At 43.1% G+C, this 27,501-nt stretch overlaps 1 protein-coding gene across 1 annotated transcript in view; it reads left to right on the plus strand.

The window, feature by feature from the left end:
- Window positions 1–21,570: 21,570 nt before the first annotated feature.
- The window catches only part of ENOX1 (ecto-NOX disulfide-thiol exchanger 1), a 193,070-nt gene continuing 187,139 nt past the window's right edge, over window positions 21,571–27,501 (plus strand). Inside the window, exons 1-2 of the mRNA XM_063125964.1 lie at window positions 21,571–21,689; window positions 22,330–22,467. Coding sequence (XP_062982034.1) covers window positions 21,680–21,689; window positions 22,330–22,467 — 148 coding nt within the window. The 5' untranslated portion in view covers window positions 21,571–21,679. The remainder of the gene's footprint in view (window positions 21,690–22,329; window positions 22,468–27,501) is intronic.

Raw genomic sequence — 27,501 nt, forward strand, 5'->3', positions numbered from 1 at the left:
CCTTGGCCACCTACCCTAGCCCTGTTGGGACATCATGAGAACCTGTGCCTGGTAGGGATGATTATTCTCATTAGGTGGCTCACAAGAGGCACACATGGGGGGGGGGACACCTTGGCTTATTTTCCCTCCATGATCGTGTGAACCTGCCCACAGTTTTAGCATACCAGCAAGCAAAAGCTCAGAGGGAAGCAGTGCTGGGGTGCGAATGGTGCATGCAAAGGCACTGGCAAATGATTGAAAACAATTTAAACAAGATACCAAATTGTGTGGGGCTGTGCACACATTAGCACTGAGTAACATTTTCTTCCCATTAGAAATATTAAGGCTTAAAATATTGGCTATCAAGATTCTATAAGGGCTATCTACTCCCATATGTAGACATATCTGTACTGTATGCATGCATTTGTATGTACATTTATGCATTTATCATCTGAATTTATATACCACTCTTCTATAAACCTTTTCAGTGCAGCTTACATATGAAAAAAGACAATAAAATCTATCTGAACCTGATGAGATCATCATTGGAGCCCCCAGTCCAGGTATCCCACCATCAGAGGTGTGGTATGTAGGTGATGGCTGGGCATGTCAGAGAAATTCTCAGTAGAATCAAATGAGTTCCTAAGTTGCACAGATTCTGCAGACTTGTGGGACATTTTTAGTTTCCAGAATGTTACATAAATGTATTCATACAAAAATATGTAAAATAAAAAACTCCATCCAAAAATACACATTTCCCCTAAGCAAAGGCACAAAAATGCACATTTTTGGGGTCCATTTTTTTTGCATATTTGTGCATGCGTGAATTTGCACAAATGCAAATGTGCATAAATGCAAACTTCTGCAAATTTGGGAAATTTGAAAAAATCCAATGACCAGATGATGCAATGAAAGGCGCCTGGCAATCTGTGAAAGGCAGATGGAATGGGTTTTACAAAATCTGTACATTTCTAGTGGTGATTAAAGTGAAATCCATGTGGCAACCTCTCTCCTTTCTTTTTGGAGGCATGTGGGAACACTTTTGCTTAATGGAAGGACCCGGGGGAAATTAACTTTAGGAAATATTTGGTGCTGTATATTTTTGTATTTTAAATTTATATATTTTTTGTTTGCTGTTCTGTGATTTTTGTGATTTTATTGTTCGAAATGGAATGTGTTACTGACTTGGGCTATCAAAGGGATGGCATAAAAATAGTTTAAATAAATAAATAAATAAATGAAAAGGTGTCTACGAAACTGCTGGGCAAGGAAAACCATGTATTCAGGTAGATGTAGGCCCAAAGACTGGCCCATCCCTGGGTAATTCAGAACACTCTTTTACCACTTTGTGAAGAGAGACTATATTGAGAAAGATAGAAAGCAGTGCTACAGATCTATAGGAAGCAATTGTATCTAAGAATTCCTCCCTGATTTCATATTGAGATTGGCAACTCTTACCCAACAGTTAAAACTGTCTAGCCAATAGTAACACTTTTCCACGAGACTGAAAAGGGCAAGGGTGTTCAGGATGGATGAGGTGGACCACCGAGGCACTAGCCTGGGCCTTTCTGGCTGTCAACTGACATGACCCCATTGCACACTCTAGTCTTACTTTCATCCTAAGAGGGCTTTGTTCATGACATTTATTTGCTGACTATAAAAATAAGCAAATCCACAGCTATGAACTTTAGTATTGCTCGCTACAGGCCAAATGCTTTATTCATAATGTTGCAGTATGCTTGTTTAAAGAGTAACTAACATGCTGTTTGTGACTTTCAAAATATATGTCTTAAGCAGAACAAGTTGTTGGTTTATTCTGGTTACATTCTACAGTACATTCCCCTTGCAGGCAGGTTGACCCAGATTTTTCTCCCCCCTGATGTAATGGCAGGATGCAGGTAACTAATTTACAAAGGTTTTACAAACTTTACTTCAAGGTAATCACTCATCCTTGTTGATTAACATTTTCACTAAGTTGGACATCACCTCATTGTTGATGTGGTTGTGGTTGTATTGTTTCTGTTTGCTGTTAACAGAAAATTGTAAGTACGGGCAACATTGGTTTGTCAGAACTGCAAAGCCTGATTTCTGTATAAAAAGGGCACTTGGGAGGAAAATTTCCTATACAACAGATACCTACCTCAAGTGAATCTGGGCATATGGGTACTTTCTCAGGTTGGTACCACATACAGATAACATAGATGGGTGCAGGCATTCTAGACTTCAAGGTTTCCAAGAGTTCTGTTGATCTGCCATATCATTTTGACATCATACGGGTGGGGACAGAAGAAAGATGCTATTGTATTTCCCATGGTGAGAAAACCCATATTGTCGTCGTCGTCATCATCGTCCTCCTCCTCAGGTCTAATTACTGAGGAAAGGTTTACCTTTGGTTTCCTTATGTCAAGGGTGGGCAACTTGCAGTCCTCCAGATGTTTGGGCCTACAACTCCAGTCACCCTTCGCCATTGGCTATGCTAGTGAGGGCTGATGGGAGTTGCAGGCCAAAACATCTGGATGGCCACAAATTGCCCACACCTCCCCTAGGTGGACCTCCCTAATGGGTCTACCTACCGTAGAGCAGGTGCTAAGGCCTGTATATCTATCCTGAGCTGCTCTTTGTGATTCTAATATGGACATTTGAAGCTACCTTATATTGAGTCAACCAGTATTGATCCATCTACCAGTATTGATTATTTTTGTGAACTGCCCAGAGAGCTTTGGCTATTTGGCGGTATAAAAATGTAATAAACAAAAATAAATAAATAAATAAAATCCATCTACCAGTATTGATCCATCTATTTACTCTCTCGCAGTAGCTCTCCAATATCACACGCCTGTAATCCAAGATCGTTTAAACTGAAGATTTAGGCTACTAAAACTATCTGCATGCCAGGCATGTACTCTAGCCCAAAGCTTGGGTCTTTCCCTCACACACAGCTCACACATTATTATCTTCTTTAAGCCAGGCACCTGGGATAGCAAAATAATAGGTGCTGCTTGTGTGTGAGGGCACTGGAAAAGAAAAGCACATTGGTAGAAAAGAAAGCAAGGAGGAATATGGGGCAGAATGTTTAAAGTAATGAGATGCAGAATTTGATTTCGAAAAAAGACAAGAGGACGTGACCCACCAACACGATCATAAAAACATTTCCCTTAAAGCCTCCTTTCCGTGTCTCTTTCAGGAGCAGCATGAGAAATAGCAAGGCACTTGCTCAAATCATAAAGAGGTCACCACCACCACCAGAGTGTTAAGAGGCTTTGCTAGACCTACCTTGGAATCCGGGCCTGTAGAGGGGCCAGGCAACGCTAGAAGTAGTGCAGCCTGTCGGCCCCGTTTACACGTCAGATGTGATGGGATCTCGTAAAGCCCCGTCGCGTCTGCCATTTTCTTTTGTAGTTAAAGGGGCCGCGTATGCAGGAGTGCACCAGTGCTAAAGGTAGGGATTTTTTAAAAAAAAAAATGGGTTCCCTGCTCCCCTCTCCCTCCCCCCCGTGATCCCCCCTGGCCTCCGATTCCCCCTGGCCTCCATTTTCCACACTCCCCAAAGGCCTCCATTTCCCACCCCCAATCTCCCACAGCCTTTCGTTTCCCGCCCCCCAAAGGCCTCCGTTTCCCGCACCCGATCTCCTGTAGGTCGCGATTCCCGCTCCCCCATGCCCCTTAGGCTGCTATTCCCAGCCCCCCTATGTCCTCACCCTAGCCCTGTAGAGTGCTGCGGCCGGTCCGCTGCTTTTCCCGGCTACGCAGGAGTAAATGCGGTAGCCAGGAAAAGCAGCGGACCTGGCTACATGCCTGCGGTCTCGGGCTCAGCCCAAGACTGCAGGAAAAACCAGCCTAAAAGAGGCACCAGTTACCCCAGGCCCAGGGAGGGTTGACCCCTGCCTGAGCCCAGGATACCCTGTACATCATCTGATGCACAGAGACGAGCCCAGGCCTTGCACCGGGCTAAAGCCTTGTCTAGCAAGGCCCTGGGGCTAAGTCAGAGGATGCAGGAAACCAAGCTCTATCTAATTCTGGGCACAGTACAGTTGCCCTAGAGTGGTTTTCCCCAACCTAGTCCCCTGTTAATGTTTTGGACTACAGCTCACATAATTCCTGAACATTAGCCATGCCAGCCAGGACTGATGGGTGTTGGAATCCAAAACTTCTGGAGGGCACCAAGTTGGAGAAGGCTGCCCTAGAGCCTATCTGCTAAAGTAATACAACACCTATGAATACAGGCTGTGGTTCTACAGGAGGGGACAGTGTGAGCTTCAGTGTTTGGTGGGCCCAGTGTTGTAACTGTTGCCTGTTCACCTGCCCTCGTCCTCTGGGTCTCATCTGAACCATCACCCAGAAGGAATGAATAAGGCAAGCAGAAGATGCTGTTCTTTTTCCTTGCTGCTCCTCGTTCACTCAGAGGACAGGTGAGCAGGAAGTGAGAGTCTGTCACCAGTAGGGTGACCATATGACCAGATTTGACTGGATTTGTCCGGGTTTTTGATGGCAAATCCGGGAGGGGAGGGGAAATCCAGATTTCCCCACGAAGAGCAGCTCTAATGGGAATTAACAAAAATGCTTATAACTCCATCATTTTTTAAGATAAAGTCATGAAACTTGGCACAATGATAGTTCTTAGGAAGGGCTTTAGTCATACCAAATTTGAAATAGATCCGTTCATCCATTGATTTTTTAGGAATTTTTTAAAAATTGAGGTTTTAAAATTATTATTTTTTAAATCGTCATTTTTAAGATGAAACTTTGCACCATGATAGGATTTAGGTAGAGCTTTAGCCACACCAAATTTGAAACAGATCTGTTCATCCATTGATTTTTTAGGAATTTTTTAAAAATTGAGGTTTTAAAATTATTATTTTTAAAATCATCATTTTTAAAGATAAAGAGATGAAACTTTGTACCATGATAGGATTTAGGTAGAGCTTTAGCCACACCGAATTTGAAACAGATCTGTTCATCCATTGATTTTTTAGGATTTTTTTTTTAAAATGAGGTTTTAAAATTATTATTTTTAAACTGTCATTTTAAAAGATAAAGAGCTGAAAGTTGGCACCTTGAAAGCTTTTAGGTAGAGCTTTAGCCATACCAAATTTGAAACAGATCTGGGGGCAATAGCAAACCCTGTTAATAACAACAGCAGCTTGCAATGAGTCAAGATACAGTCAGAAAATATATTTGAGGGAAGGGGAGAATGTAACACACAGAGTATAGCAAAAGCTTCAAAGTACAGCAAAACCTACAAAAGTAGGAGTGAGGGAAGTTAATTTCAAATACATTGAATCTCTCACTTGTTTTTTTTATTTCAGTGATTATAACATTAAGATGTTATGTAGAACAGATTTGTCTTAAATGTGTGCTGTAAAATCAGACATGTGACCAAGGCTATGTTCGGGTGGGCCCGCCCTCTTGGTACTGGACACGCCCCCTTGGGGGCGACCATGTTGTCCTCCTTTTTGGTTTCCAAAATATGGTCACCCTAGTCACCAGCCCTGGAAATGAATACTGGACGACGGACTTGAGTAGGGAGCAAACAAGGTTTTATTTCCAGAGCTTTATATAAAAAAATCCAACTATTTTTAAGAGACGAAACTCTACAAACAGAAGGGAAAAAATCTAATGTAGATTACCTACTGTAAAGAAGCCCCAAGTTATTGGTTTTAAGAGTAGAGAGCTGTATCAAATTATTTCAGCCAAAACGTGACTAGTATTGCCTGATCTGTCAGCATTATTTAAATCTGGAATGTCACAGATGTCAAGGAGACTTGCCTCCCTCCTTTCTGTGTTCTTAATATCCTTCTCTCAAAATGCATCAGGATTTTCTGTTCCCTATTAATGAAATGTAATACTTTTGTCAAAAATGTTGTTCCTTACACGTTGCAAAAGTTTTAATAGATTGGGAAAAGGTAACAAAATCGAAGAACATTCCCAAGCAATTTTTAAAAAAATGCTTTTGTAGATGTAGTGATATTTGGAGCTCTAAAGAGAGAAAGAACCTTAAAATATATGGAGCACAATTTATTTCAGACTTTCTTTCTTTTTTAAAAGAGAATATGAAAAAAGAATTCAAACCAGAATTTGAATACCATCCTGCATTCATACAGATTCATAGTTGTTGCACTCCAGAATTTATACCTCTGGTCTGGCATATATAAGATGCACATGTAAATACCATCCGTCTGAACTTCACTGCTTTCAATAGCACACACCTCGTTATGCATATCTATGTGCAACCAGTGCTGGACTGAGATAAGTGTGTTTTTGGGTTTGCTTTTGCTGAAAATCTGGATCTTTGGTTTCTATTGCTTGTGCTTTGTAATCAGTAAATGTGGATATAGCATTAGGATGACATTTCTAAACCCTTGATGAAAATATTTATATGGTTTGACTTCTGCAATGTGCTCTACCTTTGTGCCTAGTCCGGAAACTTCAACTAGTTCAAAATACGACAGGCAGGTTGGTCACCGGTACACCTAGGAGTGACCACATTACACCAGTTTTAAAATGTCTTCACTGGCTGCCAATTAGTTTCTGGGTGAAGTATAAAGTGTAGGTTATTACCTTTAAAGCCCTACATGGTTTGGGTCCAGGCTACCTGCGGGATCGCCTTCTCGCATACAATCCGCCCCGCACACTCAGGTCCTCTGGGAAGAATTTACTCCAGTCAGCAAAAACTAGGCTGACACCATTACCCAGAGGACTTTCTCTTCTGCTGCTCCCAGACTGTGGAATGTCTTGCCGTGAGAGATTCGTCAACTTAACAGTCTTCCAGAATTTGAGCAAGCCATAAAGACTGATCTCTTCTGGCAGGCGTACCCAGTTGAATTTTAAGATGCCTTTTTTAATGGTGTGCTGCTTTTACTAATGTATTAGTTTTATATGTTTTAATCAATTATATGTATTTTATGGTGTTTGCATTTGTGTTGTACCCCACCTTGATCCAGAGGGAGAGGCGGGTAACAAATAAAATTATTATTATTATTATTATTATTATTATTATTATTATTATTATTTATAAATTTATACGTTAATATGTATAAATACACACAAATCCTTAGTACTTTATATTCTAAAATCATTTTATTAAAAGAGTTTGGGATGGGTGGGGAGAAATATACTATTCTATTAAGATTATTTCCAGGTTAAATGGCAAAACAGTATAATTTATTCAATGAGCATCTTTCTCCTTCAAGATTGGAGAGTGATTCACATTTTAAAATGAACTTCTAGACAGAATGAAAAATTGAGACATAGTCATTGAGATATGGTGCTGTTTTGTATATGAGCAATGGCCAGATCAGTTTTTATCAACTGCGAAGTGCACCTCAGGCTTGCAAGCTTGCTTCCCTCGAGATGATTTTTTTGTACTGCATATGCTTTTGTTATCGCTAAGCTGGACTTCCATAATGCCTCATTTAATGGGTCTCCAGATTCTGTTATTTATAGATGTGGGTTTAGTCAGACTGCAGCTGCTAGCGTGATCCAAGAAAGAGCTAGCACATTTGTAACCCATTAAGAGCACACACCCATTGCCAGTGATCAAGATTTAGTTTTAAATATTGCTGGGATAACATTTAAAGGAGCATCTCAAGGGATTAGCTATTTATCTTGCAGTTTGTTGTTGTTCTTTTGAGATTTTTATGCCTTCCTGTGCTCTGCTTCCTGAATGAGGTCTGCCTTTTGTGTACATTGCAAATGTTATATTCAAAGCTGCTGGGACAGTCATTTAGTGTCTGGGGCGGACATACTATCTCCCAGCAACGTTGAGCTTTCCTGGAATTAACAAGCAACATATTGGCTATAAGTTGCTTAGAGCTATGAGTTATTCTTTTGAACACTCTCTCTATTACACTGTTTATGCCTACATTACAAAGATAGCCATTTGATCCATAGTTCAGTTGGGTATGCAAATAACTCTAGTAAATCCAAGCCCACAAAAACAAAGCATTCAAGAGAATGCAGCTAATATGATTTGTGTGACAATCACTGTGCTTTACACACATCGCTGTGGTTTATGTGTTGCGGTTTATGTGCTGCTTGCTCTTGTGTGTTTAACTAGTGTAGTGTAGTGGCTAAAGTGTTGGACTGGGAGTTGGGAGATCCGGGTTCTAGTCCCCACTTGGCCACGGAACTTGGGCCAGTTACAGCCTCTCAGCCCAACCTACCTCACAGGGTTGTTGTGAGGATAACATGGAGAGGACGAGGAGGATTATATATGCTGCCTTGGAGGAAAAACGGTAGGATATAAATGTAATAAATAAAATAAACTATGGCAGAAGCCACGCTACTGTTTTATAGTGGTATTGAAGTGCACTGATAACTGTTGGGGCCCATGACACATCTACACCAAGTAGGATATAACACTATGAAAGCGGTATGAAAGCAGTATGTGTCAATGGGCCCCAACAGTTGTCAGTGCACTTCAATACCACTATAAAGCAGTAGTGTAGAACCTGCCTCCATATACTGCTTTCAAACCACTTTCATAGTGCTATATCCTGCTTGGTGTAGATCTGGCCTATGTTGCACCTGGACCCCACAGCCCCGTAGGATGACTTTTCACTTATAATTAAACAGCTATTTTCTTTGACCTCTTCAGACTGTGTCACTTGATCTGACATTTTGAACTTGCTTCAAAGATGGCTAAAGTACCACTGTTTAACTGAAATATTAAATGTCCATTCCACTTATATAATTGAGGAATCAATTGTCACAAAGTTTTATGATGAAAGCACTCAGCTACCATATTCTTGTACCCATGGTAGGATAGGAATAACATAGGAGGTGACTGTGGGAGTCCACAATGAAAACAGGCCAAACTTCCTGCTCTTTCGCTCAGGTCAAGAGAAATGGTTGCTAGGAGACACACTTATAGGACGCTTGGAATGTAGAGAACCAATCATTAGCTCTTTTGTTCATTCAGGTAGAGGAAATCGCAGAAGTATCTCAGACTGGCCACCTAGTGAACACCATGGACCATGTTCACATATCATTTGAAACGATGATGCTACTAGGTTGCAGTGATATCATTCTCATGATGGATAATGTTGGTTATTCCCTCCTTGCATTCCTAAATGTCTTTTGAACCCTGTTTGCATTTACAAGCTGATCCACATAATTAAAACAAAAACAACAACAACAAGTTGATACCTAGCTGCTCAAATGTTCTTGTAGTCTGATTTGGATTGATCTGGATCATCATCATTTCTTCATAAGAACATAAGAAGTGCCCTGATGCTGAATCAGACCGAGGGTCCATCTAGTCCAGCACTCTGTTCCCATGGTGGCCAACCAGCTGTCGACCAGGGACCAACAAGGCAGGACATGGTGCAACAGCACCCTCCCACCCATGTTCCCCAGCAACTGGTGCACACAGGCTTACTACCTCGAATACTGGAGATAGCACACAACCATCAGGGCTAGTAGCCATTGATAGCCTTCTACTCCAGGAATTTATACAACTCCCTTTTAAAGCCATCCAAATTGGTGGCCATCACTACATCTTGTGGTAATGAATTCCATAATTTAACTATACACAGTGTGAAGAAGTATTTTTATTTGTTCTGAATCTCCCACCAAACAGCTTCATGGAATGACCCCAGTTTCTAGTATTTTGAGAGAGAGAAAAAAATGTCTCCCTCTCCACATTCTCCATACCATGCATAATTTTGTACACCTCTATCATGTCTCCCCTTAGCCTCCTTTTTTCCAAGCTAAACAATCCCAGCTTTTGTAACCTTCCAGCCCCTTAATCATTTTCGTTGCCCTTTTCTGCACTTTTTCCAGCTCCATAATATCTTGTTTTAGCCGTGGTGACCAGAACTGTAGACAGTACTCTTAAGTGTGGTCGCACCATAGATCTGTATAAATGCAGTATGATACTGGCAGTTTTATTCTCAATTCTTTTTCTTGTTCAGTCACAGCCAGCTCAGATCCCATCAGCTTATATTTGAAGTTGGGTGGGTTTTTTGCCCCAATGTGCATCAGTGTGGTGTAGTGGCTAAAGGTTGGACTGGGAGTCAGGACATCTGGGTTCTAGACCCCACTCGGCCATAGAAACCCACTGGGTGACTTTGGGCCAGTCACAGACTCTCAGCCCAGCCTACCTCACAGGGTTGTTGTTGTGAGGATAAAATGGAGAGGAGGATTATGTATGCTGCCTTGGGTTCCTTGGAGGAAAAAAAGGCGGGTTATAAATGCAATCATCATCATCATCATCATCATCATCATCATCATCATCATCATCATCACCTTACACTGGCTTACATTGAACCGCATCTGCCATTTGGATGCCCACTCTCCCAGCTTGGAGAGATCCCTTTGGAGCTCCTCACAATCCCTTTGTGTTTTAACAACCTTAAATAATTTGGTGTCCTCAGAAAACTTGGCCACTTCACTGCTCACTCCTAATTCCAGATCATTTATGAATAAGTTGAAAAGAATTGGTCCCAATACTTGTCCCTGTGGGACCCCACTATTAACTTCCCTCCATCAGGAGAATTGACCATTTATTCCTACTCTCTCCTTTCTGTTCTCTAACCAGTTACTGATCCATAAGAGGATCTCTGCTCTTATTCCATGTCTACTAATTTTATTCAGGAGTCTTTGGTGGGGAACTTCATCAAAAGCCTTTTGGAAATCCAAGTAAACAATGTTGACATCCAATGGTCCAACTGCTTCCCTAGCTGGTTTCCTGTTTCTGAAATATTTAAAGAATTCTTTATTGTTGGCCTTAATATTAGTAGCGATGTGCTCTTCAAATCTTTTTTGCATCTCTTATAGTTTGCTTGCATCACTTTTGTGCAAGCTTGTGCTTCCTAGAGGCCTTCAAGAGGCAGCTGGACAACCATCTGTCAGGGATGCTTTAGAGCGGATTCCTGCATTGAGCAGGGGGTTGGACTCCATGGCCTTGTGGGCCCCTTCCAACTCTGCGATTCTCTGATTCTCTGATTCTATTTTCCTCACTTGGGTAAGACTTCCATTTGTTGAAGGAAGCCCTCATTTCTGCAATAGCTTCCTTGGCACTGCTCGTTAACCATGCTGGTGACCTCTTGGACTTGGTGCTACCTTTCCTAACCTGTGGAATTCATTTTAGTTGAGCTTCTATCATTGTGCTTTTGAGCTAGCTCCATGCATTTTGCAAGGATCTAACCCTCTTGGTTCCCCCTTTCAACTTTTGTCACCAGTTCCCTCATTTTAGAGACGTTTCCTCTTTTGAAGTAAAATGTGACTGTGTTGGACTCCTTGAGCAGTTTCCCACTTAAGTATATATTGAATCTGATAGCACTGTGGTCACTGTTACCAATTGGTTCAACAATATTTAGATCTTGTATTAGGGCCTGGGCAGCACCACTTAGGATTAAGTCCAGGGTCAACTCCCCTCTAGTCAGTCCCATGGCCAACAGTCATTTAGGACATCAAGAAATTTAACCTCTTTGTCATGATTAGGGTGACCATATTTTGGAAACCAAAAAGGAGGACAACATGGTTGCCCCCAAGGGGGCGTGTCCACCCGAACATAGCCTTGGTCACATGTCTGATTTTACAGCACACATTTAAGACAAATCTGTTCTACATAGCATCTTAATGTTAAAATCACTGAAATAAAGAACAAGTGAGAGATTCAATGTATCTGAAATTAACTTCACTCACTCCTACTTTTTATAGGTTTTGCTGTACTTTGAAGCTTTTGCTATACTCTGTGTGTTACATTCTCCCCTTCCCTCAAATATCTTTTCATTGCAAGCTGCTGTTGTTGTTAACAGAGTTTACTACTGCCCCCAGATCTGTTTCAAATTTGGTACAGCTAAAGCTCTACCTAAAAGCTTTCATGGTGCCAACTATCAGCTCTTTATCTTTAAAAATGACAGTTTAAAAAATAATTTTAAAACCTCATTTTTAAAAAATTCCTAAAAAAATCAATGGATGAACATATCTGTTTCAAATTCGGTGTGGCTAAAGCTCTACCTAAATCCTATCATGGTACAAAGTTTCATCTCTTTATCTTTAAAAATGACGATTTTAAAAATAATAATTTTAAAACCTCATTTTTTAAAAAAATCCTAAAAAATCAATGGATGAACAGATCTGTTTCAAATTTGGTGTGGCTAAAGCTCTACATAAATCCTATCATGGTACAAAGTTTCATCTCTTTAACTTTAAAAATGACGATTTTAAAAATAGTAATTTTAAAACCTCAATTTTTAAAAAAATCTTTAAAAATCAATGGATGAACGGATCTGTTTCAAATTTGGTACGACTAAAGCCCTTCCTAAGAGCTACCATTGTGCCAAGTTTCATGTCTTTATCTTAAAAAATGACGGAGTTATAAGCATTTTTGTTAATTCCCATTAGAGCTGCTCTTTGAAAAATATATATCCGGATTTCCCCTCCCCCTCCCGGATTTTCCATCAAAACCCCAGACAAATCCGGGCAAATCCGGTCATATGGTCACCCTAAATATACATTATCCAGTAAATGTGAGGATAATTGAAGTCACCCATTATTACCACACTTCCTTGTTTGGAGACCTCCCTGATTTTGTTTTCCATCTCAAGGTCACCCTGAGCATTTTGGTCTGGGGGACGATAGCACGTTCCTAGCACTTCCTAACTCTGTTTTTCCTTCCAAAAGGAAGCCCAATGTGGCCCAAATGCAATAGCATAACACAAACCATATGAACTGACAATAGAAGCTCTAGAATAAACTGATAAACTTTCAGTGCTTAAAAAAAAAGTTCAGTTAACCAAACATTAAAAATTCATAAATAGTGTATTAGCAAACAATGGGGACAATTAAATTAGGGTGACCAACTGTCAGGATTTCCCTGGATTTGTCCTGGTTTTTGTTCTTTCCATGGTGTCAGGGGGGATTTTCTATAATTTTCAATAATGTCCTGGAATGACACACCTTCCCCTTTAAGGCTGCCATTAGCATGGCAGGAGGGAATGACATGCTTTCTTGAGGCACATCATTCCCCCACCCCGAGCTCCAATTGAGGTCTTAAAGGGGAAAGTGGGTCATTCGTGGACATTATAGAAAAGGCTCCAATTGGAGTGGATGGTGGTGGTGCAGAATGAAATCCTTTCCCCTCCTCCACTCCAATCGGGTTCTTTAAGGTGGCGGGGGAATAATGTACTTTCTGCAAGACTCAGAAAGCTGCTTCCCCATACACACACTAGGTGTCCTCTTTTTTGGTTTCCCAAATATGGTCACCCTAGTACTATGACTGTTGTGGTTGTTTATTATGTTATAAAAAATAAAGAAATGGTTTTATATAAGTGTAAGTTCCTTTTTTAGTATTTAGTATATTATTATAGTAGTTGTGTGCCTTTGCTACTCATTGGTTGCTATCATTTACTTTCTGTGAACCGCCCAGAGAGCTTCAGCTGTTGGGCAGTATAAAAATGTAATAAATAAATAAATGTGACCGAGGCCACGCCTCTTGGGGGCTGGACATGTTGAGTTGGCACCGCCTTGGGGGTGGGCATGTTGGGGTGGCCACGCCTCCTGAGGGCGGCCATTTTGTCCTCCTTTTTGGTTTCCAAAATATGGTCACCCTAATTAAATAGTTAGCGGATATCAAGCCCATCCCTAATTTTAAACTTGTTTTGGAACATATTCACTGGACACCAGTTCAGGGTTCTGCATTTGATGGAAAAGACTCTTCATAACCCAGGCCTTGCATTTTTAGGAACTACCTACCCTTTACCCCATTTGATCTTCTTATGAACCTCTGGAGAGTCGTTGTGGATAAAGGTAGCAGAGGGACATCTTCACTGGTGTCTCTGGAGTTGGAGAGCTTCCCCACCAGATCTGCCAGTGCTCATCCCGGCCGACTTTCAGGAAAATGTTAGGACTCCCTTGTTCAGAAAGACCTTTCGGGGCATCTCATGATTAGTACTATGTTGTCTGGCTCGTTTTAATACTGTACATGGGGTTTGCTTTTCGCCCGTGATCTCATTGTGACAGCAAACCTGTACCTGGACAAAATCGAAAGTCACAATTTTGAAATGAATATGCAATCCTGCTTTGAATGATAGTTTGGTGTGATGTGTGAATTGAGCCTCAGAGTTCATTTTAAACCGGGTTTTCGTTAACAGATTGTGTGGGTAGTTCGTATTTCCTGTTGTTCACATTTCTTGCCCATGATTTTGATGCTTCATAAGAATGGGCACCCTTGCGAGCTGACTAGGCATGCTATAAGCCAGAAGAGGCAAACTAATACCCACTGGGGGTTTCTTAGATTCCCGTATAGTTCTAACACAAAATATCTTGCTTGTAGCAGCTAACTAAATTTGAGCTGTTTGCTGCATTGTTGAGGATTAAAGTGGTAAACAAGTCCACAATGGAAATTCTTAGTAGGCCACTTCCCGATCTACCTCAGTAACCTAAAACACTTGAGGTGGTGGGGAGAATCAGTAGTTTTCTAGTTTACAAATCCTTCTGCCTGGTTATGTGGTGGCCAGTTCTTACTCCCCACAGGTGACCAAGCTGTTTATAAGCCTATAATAAACTTTCTTCTTCGTGGTCTCTGTGCATCACACTGATGGGTTCTGCGCCTGCGCGGAGACCTAACCAGGAAACTTCCGTAGCCTAGAGTTTTGGCGGGAACCCCTCCCCCTCCTATATATATATCATGGGGTTCCGCCCTAATCCCTCAGTTCTTCGTTGACCGCCATTGTGGTAACTCAACCTAGGAACTTCTCTGCTTTAGCAGTACTTAGAGTATAAATATTTTATTCTTTCTTTCTATCTTCTTGTATTCTTTCCTTCTAATTTGCATTTTGTTTACTCATATATATATATATATATATATTTGGCGATCTTAGATCGCGGTGCCCTCGCATGGCCGTGAAGGCACCCTTCCGTAAATGTGTTCGTTGCGGGAGTAAACTCCCCACTTCCGACGGACACTCTTTATGTGTCTTATGTCTTGGCGAAGGCCATATTGTGGACACCTGCCACCATTGTATGGCTTTCACCAGACAGACTAGAAAACATCGCGCAGATCGCCTACGCTCACTTCTCTGGGACAAGGCTTTGCGGGCCGTGGAAACACACCCCAAGAAGCCAAAACGAAGCCCACTCCGACCTCAAGCGCACCCAGAACGGACAGCATGGCGTCTACTCAGAGCTTGAGAATAATTCAAGTGTCTCCAGCTAGGTCGGTTTCTGGCCCAAGTATCATACATGAGCCATCCACTCCAAAACGAGCATTGTCTCTAAAACACTTATCCAAAAAGCCTAAAAAGACCAAACAATTGGAGCCACAAAAGAAGAAAAAGCGAATCGAGCAACGACATGTGTCTCCTCTACACTCGCCTCCACGCTTACCACCACCAACTCCATCGCTGTGGCCTATGAGGCCATCGACACCGATACCGACATCTATGCCACCTCCGGCAATATCATCGGTACCGACCGTGATACCGACCGCATCGATCTCCGAAGGAGAACTGGTGGAATCTGCACCACCAGATCTTGCTGTACAGGCCACAGTACCAACCTCGCCTAACATACAGCAACCCCTAACCTCCGCCATACCGGAGAGGGTGACAGAACGGTCGCGATACCGTACAGACAGATCTAGATCCCCTCGCATAGAGTGGGATAGATCCTCTGATTATTCCTCCTACAATTACAGAAGAGACTATCTCCCTTGGGAGTACTATCATCCTCCTCGTTATGAATACGATTACAGTCGGTATCCTCCTTACCATATGCCACCGTACCGACCAGCTGCTAGGTCACCGTCGACGCATAGGCGGGAAGAGGACTTTATGCCACCCCCGCAGCATGTTTCGGGACCAGCTTCTCTACCGCCGACAAGGCACAGACAACGAGACGATCTCCAACAACGAGACAATCTCGAACCCTTACCACGCTCGAGACAAAGACAATCCAACTTACCTGCAATCGACGATAATACACGTCCGCGCTGAGAACCGTATGTAGATTCTCCCGGGTCCCCTTCTGACGGTTATGAATCAGACTCTCCCTCTGATTTATCTGTGGCTCCATCAACCCCATCTCCGGATGCAGCCATGGGTTCACAAGATCTGCCCTCACCCCCACAGGATGTGGTAAATTTCTCCGATCACATCCTCCGGATGGCACAAACTCTTGGCCTGGAAGTACAAAAGCAAATAGAAAGACCTAAGGACCCTGTCTTCGATGCAATAACAACAGAGAGCGCAATATCAGTAACGATACCTTATCTCCCCACATTACTACAAACCGCACAACAAGCATGGAAGAACCCCTCTTCTCTGATCCCAGCTTCCAAGAAATTAGAAAACATGTACAAAGTTCAAGAGGCGGATGTCCCCTTTCTCTTCAAACACCCTTCACCTAATTTGGTCATAGTGGAGTTAGCCCAAGGGAAATCCCAAAAGATTCACGCCTCTCCCATCGATAAGGAAGGCAGACGACTTGACTTTATGGGACGCCGCATTTACACGTCAGCGTCATTAAGCATAAGAGTGGCCAATTACCAGGTGACTATGGCTCGCTATCAACTGTTTTTGTGGGAGAAGATGGGAGCACTTTGCGATGACCTCCCCGAAGACTGTAGAGAACTGGCCAGAGTTTTCCAAACTGAGGCATCTGAACTCGCTAAACTACAAATCCACTCAGCCAGGCACCAGACAGATTGTGGCACCAGAGCCATGATGGCCGCAATTGCATTACGCAGACATGCATGGCTACGGTCTACATCTCTGTCCCAAGAAGCTCGAACGTGAATAGAAGACCTTCCATTCGATGGATTAGGTTTATTCCATGCTAACACAGACGACACCATGGACTCAGTCCAAAAAGCGCGAACTACTGCCAGAAAGATGGGTTTAACGCAGACACTACAACCCTTTCGGCAACGCCCATGGTATCGACAGCAGTACCAAGCAACTAGCCGCTTCCGTACTGACCGCTCTTCTCGACAACAACAGCCACAACAAGGAAAAAGGCAATATGGCTCTGGAAAATTTCAATCCTACCGTAAACGGCAAGAACCCTAAAAAAAACAGCGCCTTTGACTCTCCGCTCAAACTCCGAACCAGGCACTCCGTTTTCTTCGATGGCCACCTCTCAAAATTTTTGCACGCGTGGGAATCCATCACCACCGACAAGTGGGTGCTAGACATCGTCGAAGCGGGATACATGATCGAATTCGACAACCCCCCTCCTTTTTCGGGAATGAGGATAACAAAGCCATCACCAACACTGTCGCAGGAAGTAGAAACCTTGCTAGGAAAGGGCGCAATCCGACTTCTACATCAGCACGAAATAAACGCAGGTTTCTACTCAAGATACTTCACTGTCCCGAAAAAGGAGGGGGCCTCAGACCTATCTCAGACCTCAGAGAATTAAACAGCTATATCACAACTCAAAAGTTCAGGATGGTCACCCTCGCGCAGATCATCCCACTTCTGGCAAAAGGAGACTGGTTCGTTACAATAGACCTCAGAGATGCTTATTTCCATATCCCCATACGACAGGACAGCCAACAATATCTCCGTTTTACAATAGGGAAACAGTCTTTTCAATTCCTAGTTCTTCCCTTTGGCTTGGCAACGGCACCACAAGTCTTTACCAAATGCATGACCGTGGTATGCGCTCATTTAAGGATACAGGTCATACAGGTCTACCCCTATATAGACGATTGGCTTCTTGTTGCAAAAACATACCATCAACTCGAACATCATCTCAGCATTACCCTCCAACTTCAAGAAGATCTCGGACTATGTGTCAAACCAGAGAAATCAGTCCTTCAGCCTACTCATACTATCCGTTTCATCGGTATAGATACCGATGCTACCATCGGTCGCGTCTACCTCCCACAACACAGAGCTCAAACTCTAACAACTTTGGCCAAAAAACTCTGCTACCAACAAACGACGACTGCCCACACCATACAAAGACTGTTGGGATACATGGCAGCGACAACTTCTGTAGTACAATTCGCAAGGCTACACATGAGGCAGTTACAAAACTGGTTCCTACAAGTGTACGACACCCAATCCGACGAGAAGCACCTTACACTTCAAATACCTTTACAGGTAAAACAGTCACTAAAATGGTGGAAAAACCCAGACAACCTCATCCAGGGACTCGAGTTCCAGAAACCAACCCCAACCAAAACAGTAGTAACAGACGCGTCCCTGTCAGGCTGGGGAGCACATTGCGGACCGCTCAAAATACAAGCACGATGGTCAAGGATCGAAGCAGCGAACCACATCAATTATCTGGAACTATTGGTGGTACGGAGAGCAATAAAATCCTTCGTTACCGTCCTCCGAAACCAACATATCACAGTCGCATTGGACAATACTGCAGTAGTCTTCTACCTAAACAAGCAGGGAGGAACCCGCTCCAGCCGACTCCTGCACTGGCAATGGTGCATCACCAACCGGATATACCTCACAGCAGTGTACATAGCAGGTCAGGACAATATTCTTGCCGACCAACTGAGCCGCTCTCATTCGACAACGCACGAATGGACGCTTCATCCCGAGATCGTACTGACTATATTCACACGATGGGGAACACCAACAATAGACCTTTTCGCTACACAGCACAACACAAAATGCCGATCCTTTTACAGCCGGGCAGGAACCAGCCCGGATTCCTTGGGCGATGCCTTCAGTATCAAATGGGAAGGGACACTATTCTACCTATTTCCCCCCTTCCCATTGATAATCAAAATACTATCAAAGATAGAGGAGGACAATACAAACTGCATTCTCGTAGCACCGTGGTGGCCACGTCAGCCTTGGTTCACCAAGCTACTTCTCCTTTCAAAGAACAACTCTTATCGACTTCCTCAGCGACCAGACCTCTTAACAACCCACCAGGGCAAGGTCAGACACCCCAACCTCAAGACCCTGGGAGTGACGGCCTGGAGAATCGAACATTAATTCCACATTCACTACTTGTACCCTAGACATCATATTGGAATCTAGGAAACCCACCACTCGTTGATCTTATCTAGCAAAGTGGAAGCACTTCTCCAAATTTGCTCAGGAATCTAAATTTGATCCACTGCATTCCTCGGTCACAGACATTTTACTATTTCTGTACTCACTACATCAGAGTGGCCTTAAACCTAACTCCCTCAGAGTCTACCTGGCAGCAATCGCAGCATACACTAGCCACCACAACAGTTCACCTCTTTCCACACATCCGCTTGTGAAGAGCTTTCTAAAGGGATTAAAAAACACTGCTGGTCCATCGCGTTCGACAGTGCCTACATGGAGCCTATCTGTAGTGCTCCACGCTCTCACAAAAACCCCGTTCGAGCCGCTAGCAAAGGCTAACCTGAGATTACTTTCGCTCAAAATCGCATTTCTTATAGCGATAACCTCAGCTCGAAGAGCGGGAGAACTAGCAGCCTTAAGGGTGGACCCACCGTACCTTGCTTTCCACAAGGACAAGGCTATCCTACACCCAGATGGAGTTTTTCTCCCCAAAGTGGTATCAGATTTCCGCTTGGGACAAGACATTATCTTACCATCCTTTTTCCAATCACCTTCGACGCCTTTGGAACATACTATGCACTCCTTGGACGTTCGTCGAGCCCTAGCCTTTTATAAGGCCAGAACTGAATCATTTCGGAAAACGCCCAGACTGTTCATATCTTATGCGGGAAAATCGAAGGGGTCACCGATCTCGTCCCAGAGACTAGCATCTTGGGTTGTCCAGGCCATCAAACTCGCTTACGAGCTTGCTAACCTGCCCATACCGGTGCAAGTTAACGCTCACTCTACAAGAGCAGTCGTGACCTCGGTCGCCTTTGGAAAAGGGGTTTCCTTACCCACGCTATGCAAAGCAGCTACTTGGGCCAAACCCTCTACCTTCATAAGACATTATTGTCTGGATGTCCGTGCCAGACAGGATTGCACCTTCGGCCGAGCGGTGCTATCTGAAATCCTCTACTGACGACACTGACCCACCTCCAAGGTATGTCAGCTTGCTAATCGCCCATCAGTGTGATGCACAGAGACCACGAAGAAGAAAGTCAGGTTGCTTACCTGTAACTGTAGTTCTTCGAGTGGTCATCTGTGCATTCACACAACCCACCCTCCAGCCCCTCTTGTGTCGTATGTATGTATGTATATATATAGGTCTTACTGCAGAATGACAATTAATCTATCCTCGGTACCAGTAACACCAATGGCTTCGGTACCAGGGGAGTGTCAGTTGGTTATTCTATTGGTAACGTGTTATTCACATCGACACCGTATTATTCTATCAATACCATCTATCTCTTGGTCATGGAAATCCACAATGTCGGTCTCCTAGAAACTGAGGGATTAGGGCGGGACCCCGTGATATATATATATATATAGGAGGGGGAGAGGTTCCCGCCAAAACTCTAGGCTACGGAAGTTTCCCGGTTAGGTCTCCGCGCAGGCGCAGAGCCCATCAGTGTGAATGCACAGATGACCACTTGAAGAACTACAGTTACAGGTAAGCAACCTGACTTTTTTTAAAAATAAGATTTTTATACCATACAATAGACAAAGCTCTCTGTGTGGTTCACAACAATTCAAACATGTGGTGGTAGAATGGACCATGCACCCTTTTATTCCCAGACCTCATCTATACCAAGCAGGATACTGCACTATGAAAGTGGTATGAAAGCAGCATATGAAAGGCAGGAGCCACACCAAGTAGGATATTGCACTATGAAAGCAGTATATGGTACGTGTCAGTGGGCCCCAACAGTTGTCAGTGCGCTTCAATTCCGCTATAAAGCAGTAGTGTGGCTCCTGCCTCTTATATATACCGCTTTCATGCCACTTTCATAGTGCAATATCCTGCTTGGCGTAGATGAGGCCCCAGTATAAATTGCTCTGGTTGGGTGATCAAAGGTGGTGAAGAGTTAAATAATTCCCATTAAATGAATTTTGAGAAGAAACCTTAGCTTTCTGCTTCAGCCATTTTTTTTAGGTGCACCGTTACTAAGAATGTCACAGCATCCTTAATTCTTACCAGTTATTGAAAACAAATAAACTATTAGCCATTTCTTAGTTCATGTACCTCAATCTTAAAGTTACTCCAAGGTTGTTTTCTTTGCTGCTATCCCCCACCCCAGCCTTCAGTGCATCTGGGAATATATTTAACAGGCAACAGTTTTCTTAAAACTTTTAGTATCAATTAATTTTTAACTTTTTAAAAAATTCATTTGCAGTCTCCAGTACGTCCTTCCAGTGTAAGCCAGCTTGCTAAGGCAGCTGTGCAGGTGCTGATAAGACCTAAACTGCAGAGAGGTTGCTCAGCCCAGAGGCTAGGCATTAGACAAGTTCTTATATGGCACTATTTGTTCTGTTCTCAATCAGCAAGAGTGCTGGTTTGCTTAATTCCCTTTCTAATGCCTGGGGAAGGCATGTGGCTGAAGTTGCTCTGGAGACCCAACTGTGAGTGGCTGGCTGCCCTATGTAGATTTCCCACCAGTATCTGTTTGGAAAAGATATTTTAACATACTATTTAATTTCTTCTTCTTCTTCTTCTTCTTCTTCTTCTTCTTCTTCTTCTTCTTCTTCTTCTTCTTCTTCTTCTTCTAGGGCATAATTTGCTAAATGTGGACCAGTGATGGACAGACATTTTCACCCTTCGTGCTGCTGATACAGTAACAAATGAAGAAGTCAAAGAGCTCCAAATTGAAGAAGACCAAGAGTAGCAAGAAAAACTCACTAGAACAATGGCTGCAGGTGAATGTCTGTCCTGTAGCTGTGATTATAAGTGATGGTGCTATATTTGATGGTGCTCATCGCAGCAGCATTGGATATCAATGTTTCTGTAGTTAATAGAATGTGGTATAGCCCTGAGGGATGCCATATTGATCTAGTGTATTTTTTTTCCTGGTACCTTACTGATGTCTTTATTTTGGTGCTAAACTAAAATTCACTCTAAATTCCAGAGGGTCTGCTGCAAGAAAAATAAGAAAGAGTCCTGTGGCACCTTAAAAACTAACAGTTTTCTTATGGCATATGCTTTTATGGTCTGCATTTCATGAGCTTATGCCATAAGAAATCTGTTAGTCTTTAAGGTGCAACAACACTCTTCGTCATTCTAAATTCATTATTCTTGCAAGCGTATCAACATCCCTGGGAATTTGTTTCCATAGGAACCTTTGCCCCTTATTGGATTAAGTTTCTACGGATACTGTGGATTGGGTTTTTGTTTCTTGGCTGCTGTAGTGCAAATTTTTCCAGACACGATCAGGAGAAAATGACTAACAATAGGTCCTAAGATACCTATGCTGCAACAATTTAAAAGATTTTTCTAGTTTTCAGTTTGCTGTCCTTGCTGCTTTGCTTTTAAGCTTAGAATGTGCTTCTTTCCCTGTAGCAGCCGATGGCTTGGGAAGCATAGCTCTAGATACCACGCAACTGAACATGTCAGTCACTGATCCAGCAGCTTGGGCAACTGCTATGAATAACCTGGGTATGGTTCCAGTGGGATTAGCTGGACAACAGCTTGTGACGGGTAAGTTTTCATTGAGATTTGTTGCGCTGGTTTATGGGTATTTGTAGAGTTCTAAGATAAATGTCTGATGTTTGTTTTCAGAAGGTGCATGCTTCTCTCATTCTCTCTCTCTCTCTCTCTGTGTGTTTAGTATACATGCAGATTCCCTTTATTAATATTATGTAGTAAGCATTAATCTCCTGGTATTAAATGGTATCTAATCCATAGTACATCTTAAAGTTTGTGGAAGCAGCCAAAATTCCTTGGGGAAATTTCAGTTTTTAAATCCACTCTAAGACCTGTGCTGGGTTAAATCTGAAAGGATGGTCTCATAACAGATACATTTAGGGGTTTTTTAAATGCTATTTTCCTAAAAGCATTTACTAATATTCAGTCAAGAAGCAGCATGGGAGACTGGCTAAAAGCGTCTGTTGAGAGGATGGGTGTTGTTATGCTGACAAATAAAGTACAGCTGTAAATAGGCATGTTAAAAAAAAAAGAATCCCAAATAGATAATATGCAGACATCATCAGGCAAGCGGACTTCAGAAACCCTCTTATCATCTGCTTTTCACTGAGATCTTGTTCACACATTACATGGTAGCATCTACATCCTGGTATTCCACTAGCGTTTGTTGCAAATGTGTGAAAGTGATACTCAAATCTCCCAGCACACACTAGGTGCGTGACAAGGATCTGGAATCATTCACCTCTCTCAAATTCTCAGGTGTTTGGCATTATTATTATTATTATTATTATTATTATTATTATTATTATTATTTATTTATATAACACCATCAATGTACATGGTGCTGTACAGAGTAAAACAGTAAATAGCAAGATACGTATTGGCAATACGTATCTCCCCTTTACACTTTGGTTGCATTTAGATGGTAAGCCAGGAATCCTGGGTTAATGAACCACAGTATGAATGAATAGCATGCTAGTGCATGCAGCCCATTCATTCCAACTTTGGGCACATCTACACCGGGTGATATCCCGGGAATCATCCCTGTGCATCCACATGATGCACAGGAGATCCCGGGAGTAGGGAGGAATGATCCCTCCATTTCCCCGTGATATCGCCATACCCTTTTTTCTTGGTTTTCCCCACAGTCCCGGGACAATCCCGAGGACCGCAGGTGGAGTGGCCGCCTGTCCCGGCTTCATTCCTCTTCCCTGCTAGTAACAGGTGACATCTGGGGGAAGGAGCCAGGATGGGAAGAGTCCAAGGCCATCGGGGGTGGGGTGGGGAGCAGGGTCGCGGCCTTTTTTTTTTACTTACTTTTTCGCTGGAGCACAGGAGTGCTCCAGCTCCTGTATTCTTAAAAAAAATGGCGGGCGCAACGTCCTTCCTCCATGGACATCATGCTCCGCATGTGAATGAAGGGGGAGGATGTTGTGATCAGCATATCGTGAGATCCTCCCCCATCCCTCCTGAATCGCTGGGAGGTGTAGACATGCCCTTTGTTCCTCCCTTTGTGGGAACAGATAAACAAAGCAGGAAGCAATAGTCCCGCTTTGTGCCTGAACGTAAGATTATGGTTAAGTGTGGCCAAACAAACCTGGTATCTGATCCTGGCTTGTTGGACAGTTTTTAACTATAATCCCAGGTTTGGCCACAAAGCGCGGCTATCCCTTCCTGCTTCGCTTATCTGTTCAGGCAAAGGAAGAAATGAAGTGGGAGTGAATGGAAAGTGTGTGTGCTGCCCATTCACATGGGCCATATCTAGACCTAAGGTTTATCCCTGGATCGTCCAGGGGTCAAACCTGTTCATCTAGGTGACACACAGGGAATCCGGTGCTCAGGCAGGGGCAAACCCTGGATGATCCCAGGATAAACCTTAGGTTTAGCTGTGGCCTAAGTTTCTTAACAAAGCAGGATTCCAGGCTTAACATGATGATTGGATGCTGTCTTTGGGTTGTATCCAATGTTAGTCCTGTTCAGATTAGAACCATTGCAATGAATGGTCATGATTAAATTAAGTCCCATTCATTCCAACAGTTCAATTTTACAACTTTTTGGGCAGTATCCAATGCTGTCACTGCTGCGCATCTGCTGTTTGTGTTGCACTATTGAGATTCAGCACTAGCACTTCTTAGAGCAGCCCCAGAAACAAGCCAAAATGCTTGTTTCCAGAATGGGACAAATCAGTGGAGCATCCTTCCGCTAGCTCTGCTGACCATTTCCATTCTGGAAATTAGCATTTTGACTTGTTTCTGATTCTTTAGGAAGTACTAACTTCTGATTGTGCTAGTGGTGGGTCCTGCTGGTGTGTCGACAGCACTGGATACTACCCTTTGTATTTAGTGCATTGGTGGATCACTGATGTACCAAGACTGTGGGCCTTGCTAGACCTGTGTAATAATCTGGAGGAGAGGAGGGGAGATAACGCGTTAGGAATAACGCGAGATCTCGCCCTTATTCAGACGGGAGCTGGGACGAGCTCTGGAGGAGAGCCGTCGCAGCTGCCATTTATTTATTTTTAAAGCGGCAGGAGCCACAAAAGGTAAGTAGGGTTTTTTGTTTCTTTAATTCTCCGTCCCCCCGCCCCCTGCCCGCAAAGTCCGATCCCCCCAATGTCCCCACCATAGCCCTGATGGCCACAGTGCTCCTGTGGAGCGCTGCGGCCCATCCGCCACTTTTCCCAGCTACTCGGGAGTAAATCCGGTAGCTGGGAAAAGCGGCGGACCTGGCTACGCGCCCACGGTCCCGGCCTCAGCCTGACCTGAGGTTGGGACCACGGGAAGAACCGCGCTACCAGCGGTTCCCATTAGCGCGGTGCCAGGGCGGTGTGACCCCTGCCTGAGGCCGGGATCCCCTGTGCGTCGTTTGGAAGCACATGGAGGAGCACGGTCCTCGCACCGGGCTAACGCCTGGTCGAGCAAGGCCCTAAGTTACATAGTGGGAGCATTCACATCTAATGTTGAACCATAATTTACCATCACATTCATTACCAAAAACCTTGCACAAAGCCTCAGGTTCATGTGCTCCCCATTCCCTCTTTTGTGTGAATAGGAGGAGAAATAAACTGGAATTGAGATTCACTTTAGCAGATTCCTGGTATGCTGTTACATGTGAACCAGAAGCCTTGGTATAAAATAAAGTCTAATCAATAGCTTTAAAAAGTGACAAACCCTGGGTTATTTTGGAGGCTTATTTAGCAATCTAGACTTATAGAATCATAGAATAGCAGAGTTGGAAGGGGCCTACAAGGCCATCGAGTCCAACCCCCTGCTCAATGCAGGAATCCACCCTAAAGCATCCCTGACAGATGCTTGTCCAGCTGCCTCTTGACGGCAGTCTTAAAACTTTGTTTTAAAACTACACTTCTTGCTTTGCACATAATGACAAACTAGGAGTCTGCAAAAGCTTAACTGAATTCTGGGTTATTTCTTTTCTTCGTCACATGGTTGTGCACATAGGGCTAAATTATGGTTTAGCATTATGTGCAAACGCTGCCAGCGTGTGAAGTGGTTGCTCAAAAGTAGCAGTTCAGGAAGGATCTGAAAGAAGAAGATCAGCATTTTATTTCTTCTGGTTTCTCATCAACAGGTTTGCTTTCACTGAAATAGGAATAAGACGCTCTGACCTTACACTTGCGGTCAGCAAAGATATATTTGGGGGGGGGGGGCAGGGCTCAGTGGTAGTGCATGTGCTTTGCATGTTAAAAGTTCCAGCTTCCGTCCCTAGGATCTCCAAGTTAGGGCACAATCCTATGCATGTTTAGATCGAAAAAAAAGTCCCACCACTCTCAGCTATGCTGGCAGGGACACACTGGGAGGGCTAAGGCATAGGATTACGCCTTTAAAAGCAACCTAGGTATCAGGATTCTGGAGAAAGGCCTCTGCCTGATACTTCGGACAGCTGCTTCCAAAATAGACAGTGGATGGAACAATCGTCTGACAGTGTACGGTAACTTCGTCTATTCATCCCATGACAGGATGCTACATGAGGGGAAAAGGGGGGGGGGGGAAGAAGGCTAAAAAAACCCTTTAGATCTGAAAAACAGAATCCTTCTTGCACAAACCTTGCTATGAATTCGTCCATATAATCCAGAGAGGCATTTAGCAGCAGCAGCAGCCACAAGTACTTGCGGGGCGAGGCATAAACATTGAGTAATCCCTCACAGAGGATGATAGTTTCTTTTTAAGAGCTGAGTAGTTTAGCAAGCCGGACTCATGTTGCCAAATCATGAGACCAGAGTTGGTAATCATGGGTTAGTTCCAAGAACCTGGTTTAACTGTTATATTTAACAGTGCGCTTGGATTGACGCTACGCTTGTGTTGCTCTGGATTTAGGGAGAGCTGCCCCAAATAAAATCAAAGTGTCCTCTCTGAACTCAAATAAAGATGGTGCACTTCTGAAATTATATCTTACTGACCTTTTAGCTATTTTCATCTCCAATATTTGATTCAGTAACAGTTTAGGTGCTATATTTTCCAAGTATCAATCCAGAAAGTGAGCACGGAGATATGCAGTGAATTTTATACATGTCTCATTCAAAAATTAATGTTTTGTGATATTGAACTTCCTGGCCTTCCTGGGTCTGGATTATTGCTGCTTAATTGTAGACAATGGGTTAGTTCACACAATGTTCACACAATGGTCTAGTTCTCACTGAGGCAATAAATTGGTGTCTGGGCAGTATCACTTCAGACTGCAGATGGGGCCTCACATGATTGAGTGCACCTCCATATAAACTAAAGTTCTTCCAAACCCACATTTCCATCTGAAATAGCAGTTGAAGTGGCTTGCAAAAATTAAAATAACGGTGTAATACCGTATTTCTTCGATTGTAAGACGCCATCGATTGTAAGACGCACACTAATTTCAGTACCACCAACAGAAAAAAACACACACCTAAGACACACCCACGATTCTAAGACGCACCCCATTTTTAGAGATGTTTATATGGGGAAAAACGTGTGTCTTAGAATCTAAGAAATTGGGTAATAATAATAATAATAATAATAATAATAATAATAATAATAATAATGTTTTAAAACTCTTTTAATTATGCATACAAAAGCAGCAGCCTAAAAAATAATAAAA

The sequence above is a fragment of the Elgaria multicarinata genome, chromosome 5 (assembly GCF_023053635.1).
Source record: "Elgaria multicarinata webbii isolate HBS135686 ecotype San Diego chromosome 5, rElgMul1.1.pri, whole genome shotgun sequence".
Taxonomy (NCBI): Eukaryota; Metazoa; Chordata; class Lepidosauria; order Squamata; family Anguidae; genus Elgaria; species Elgaria multicarinata.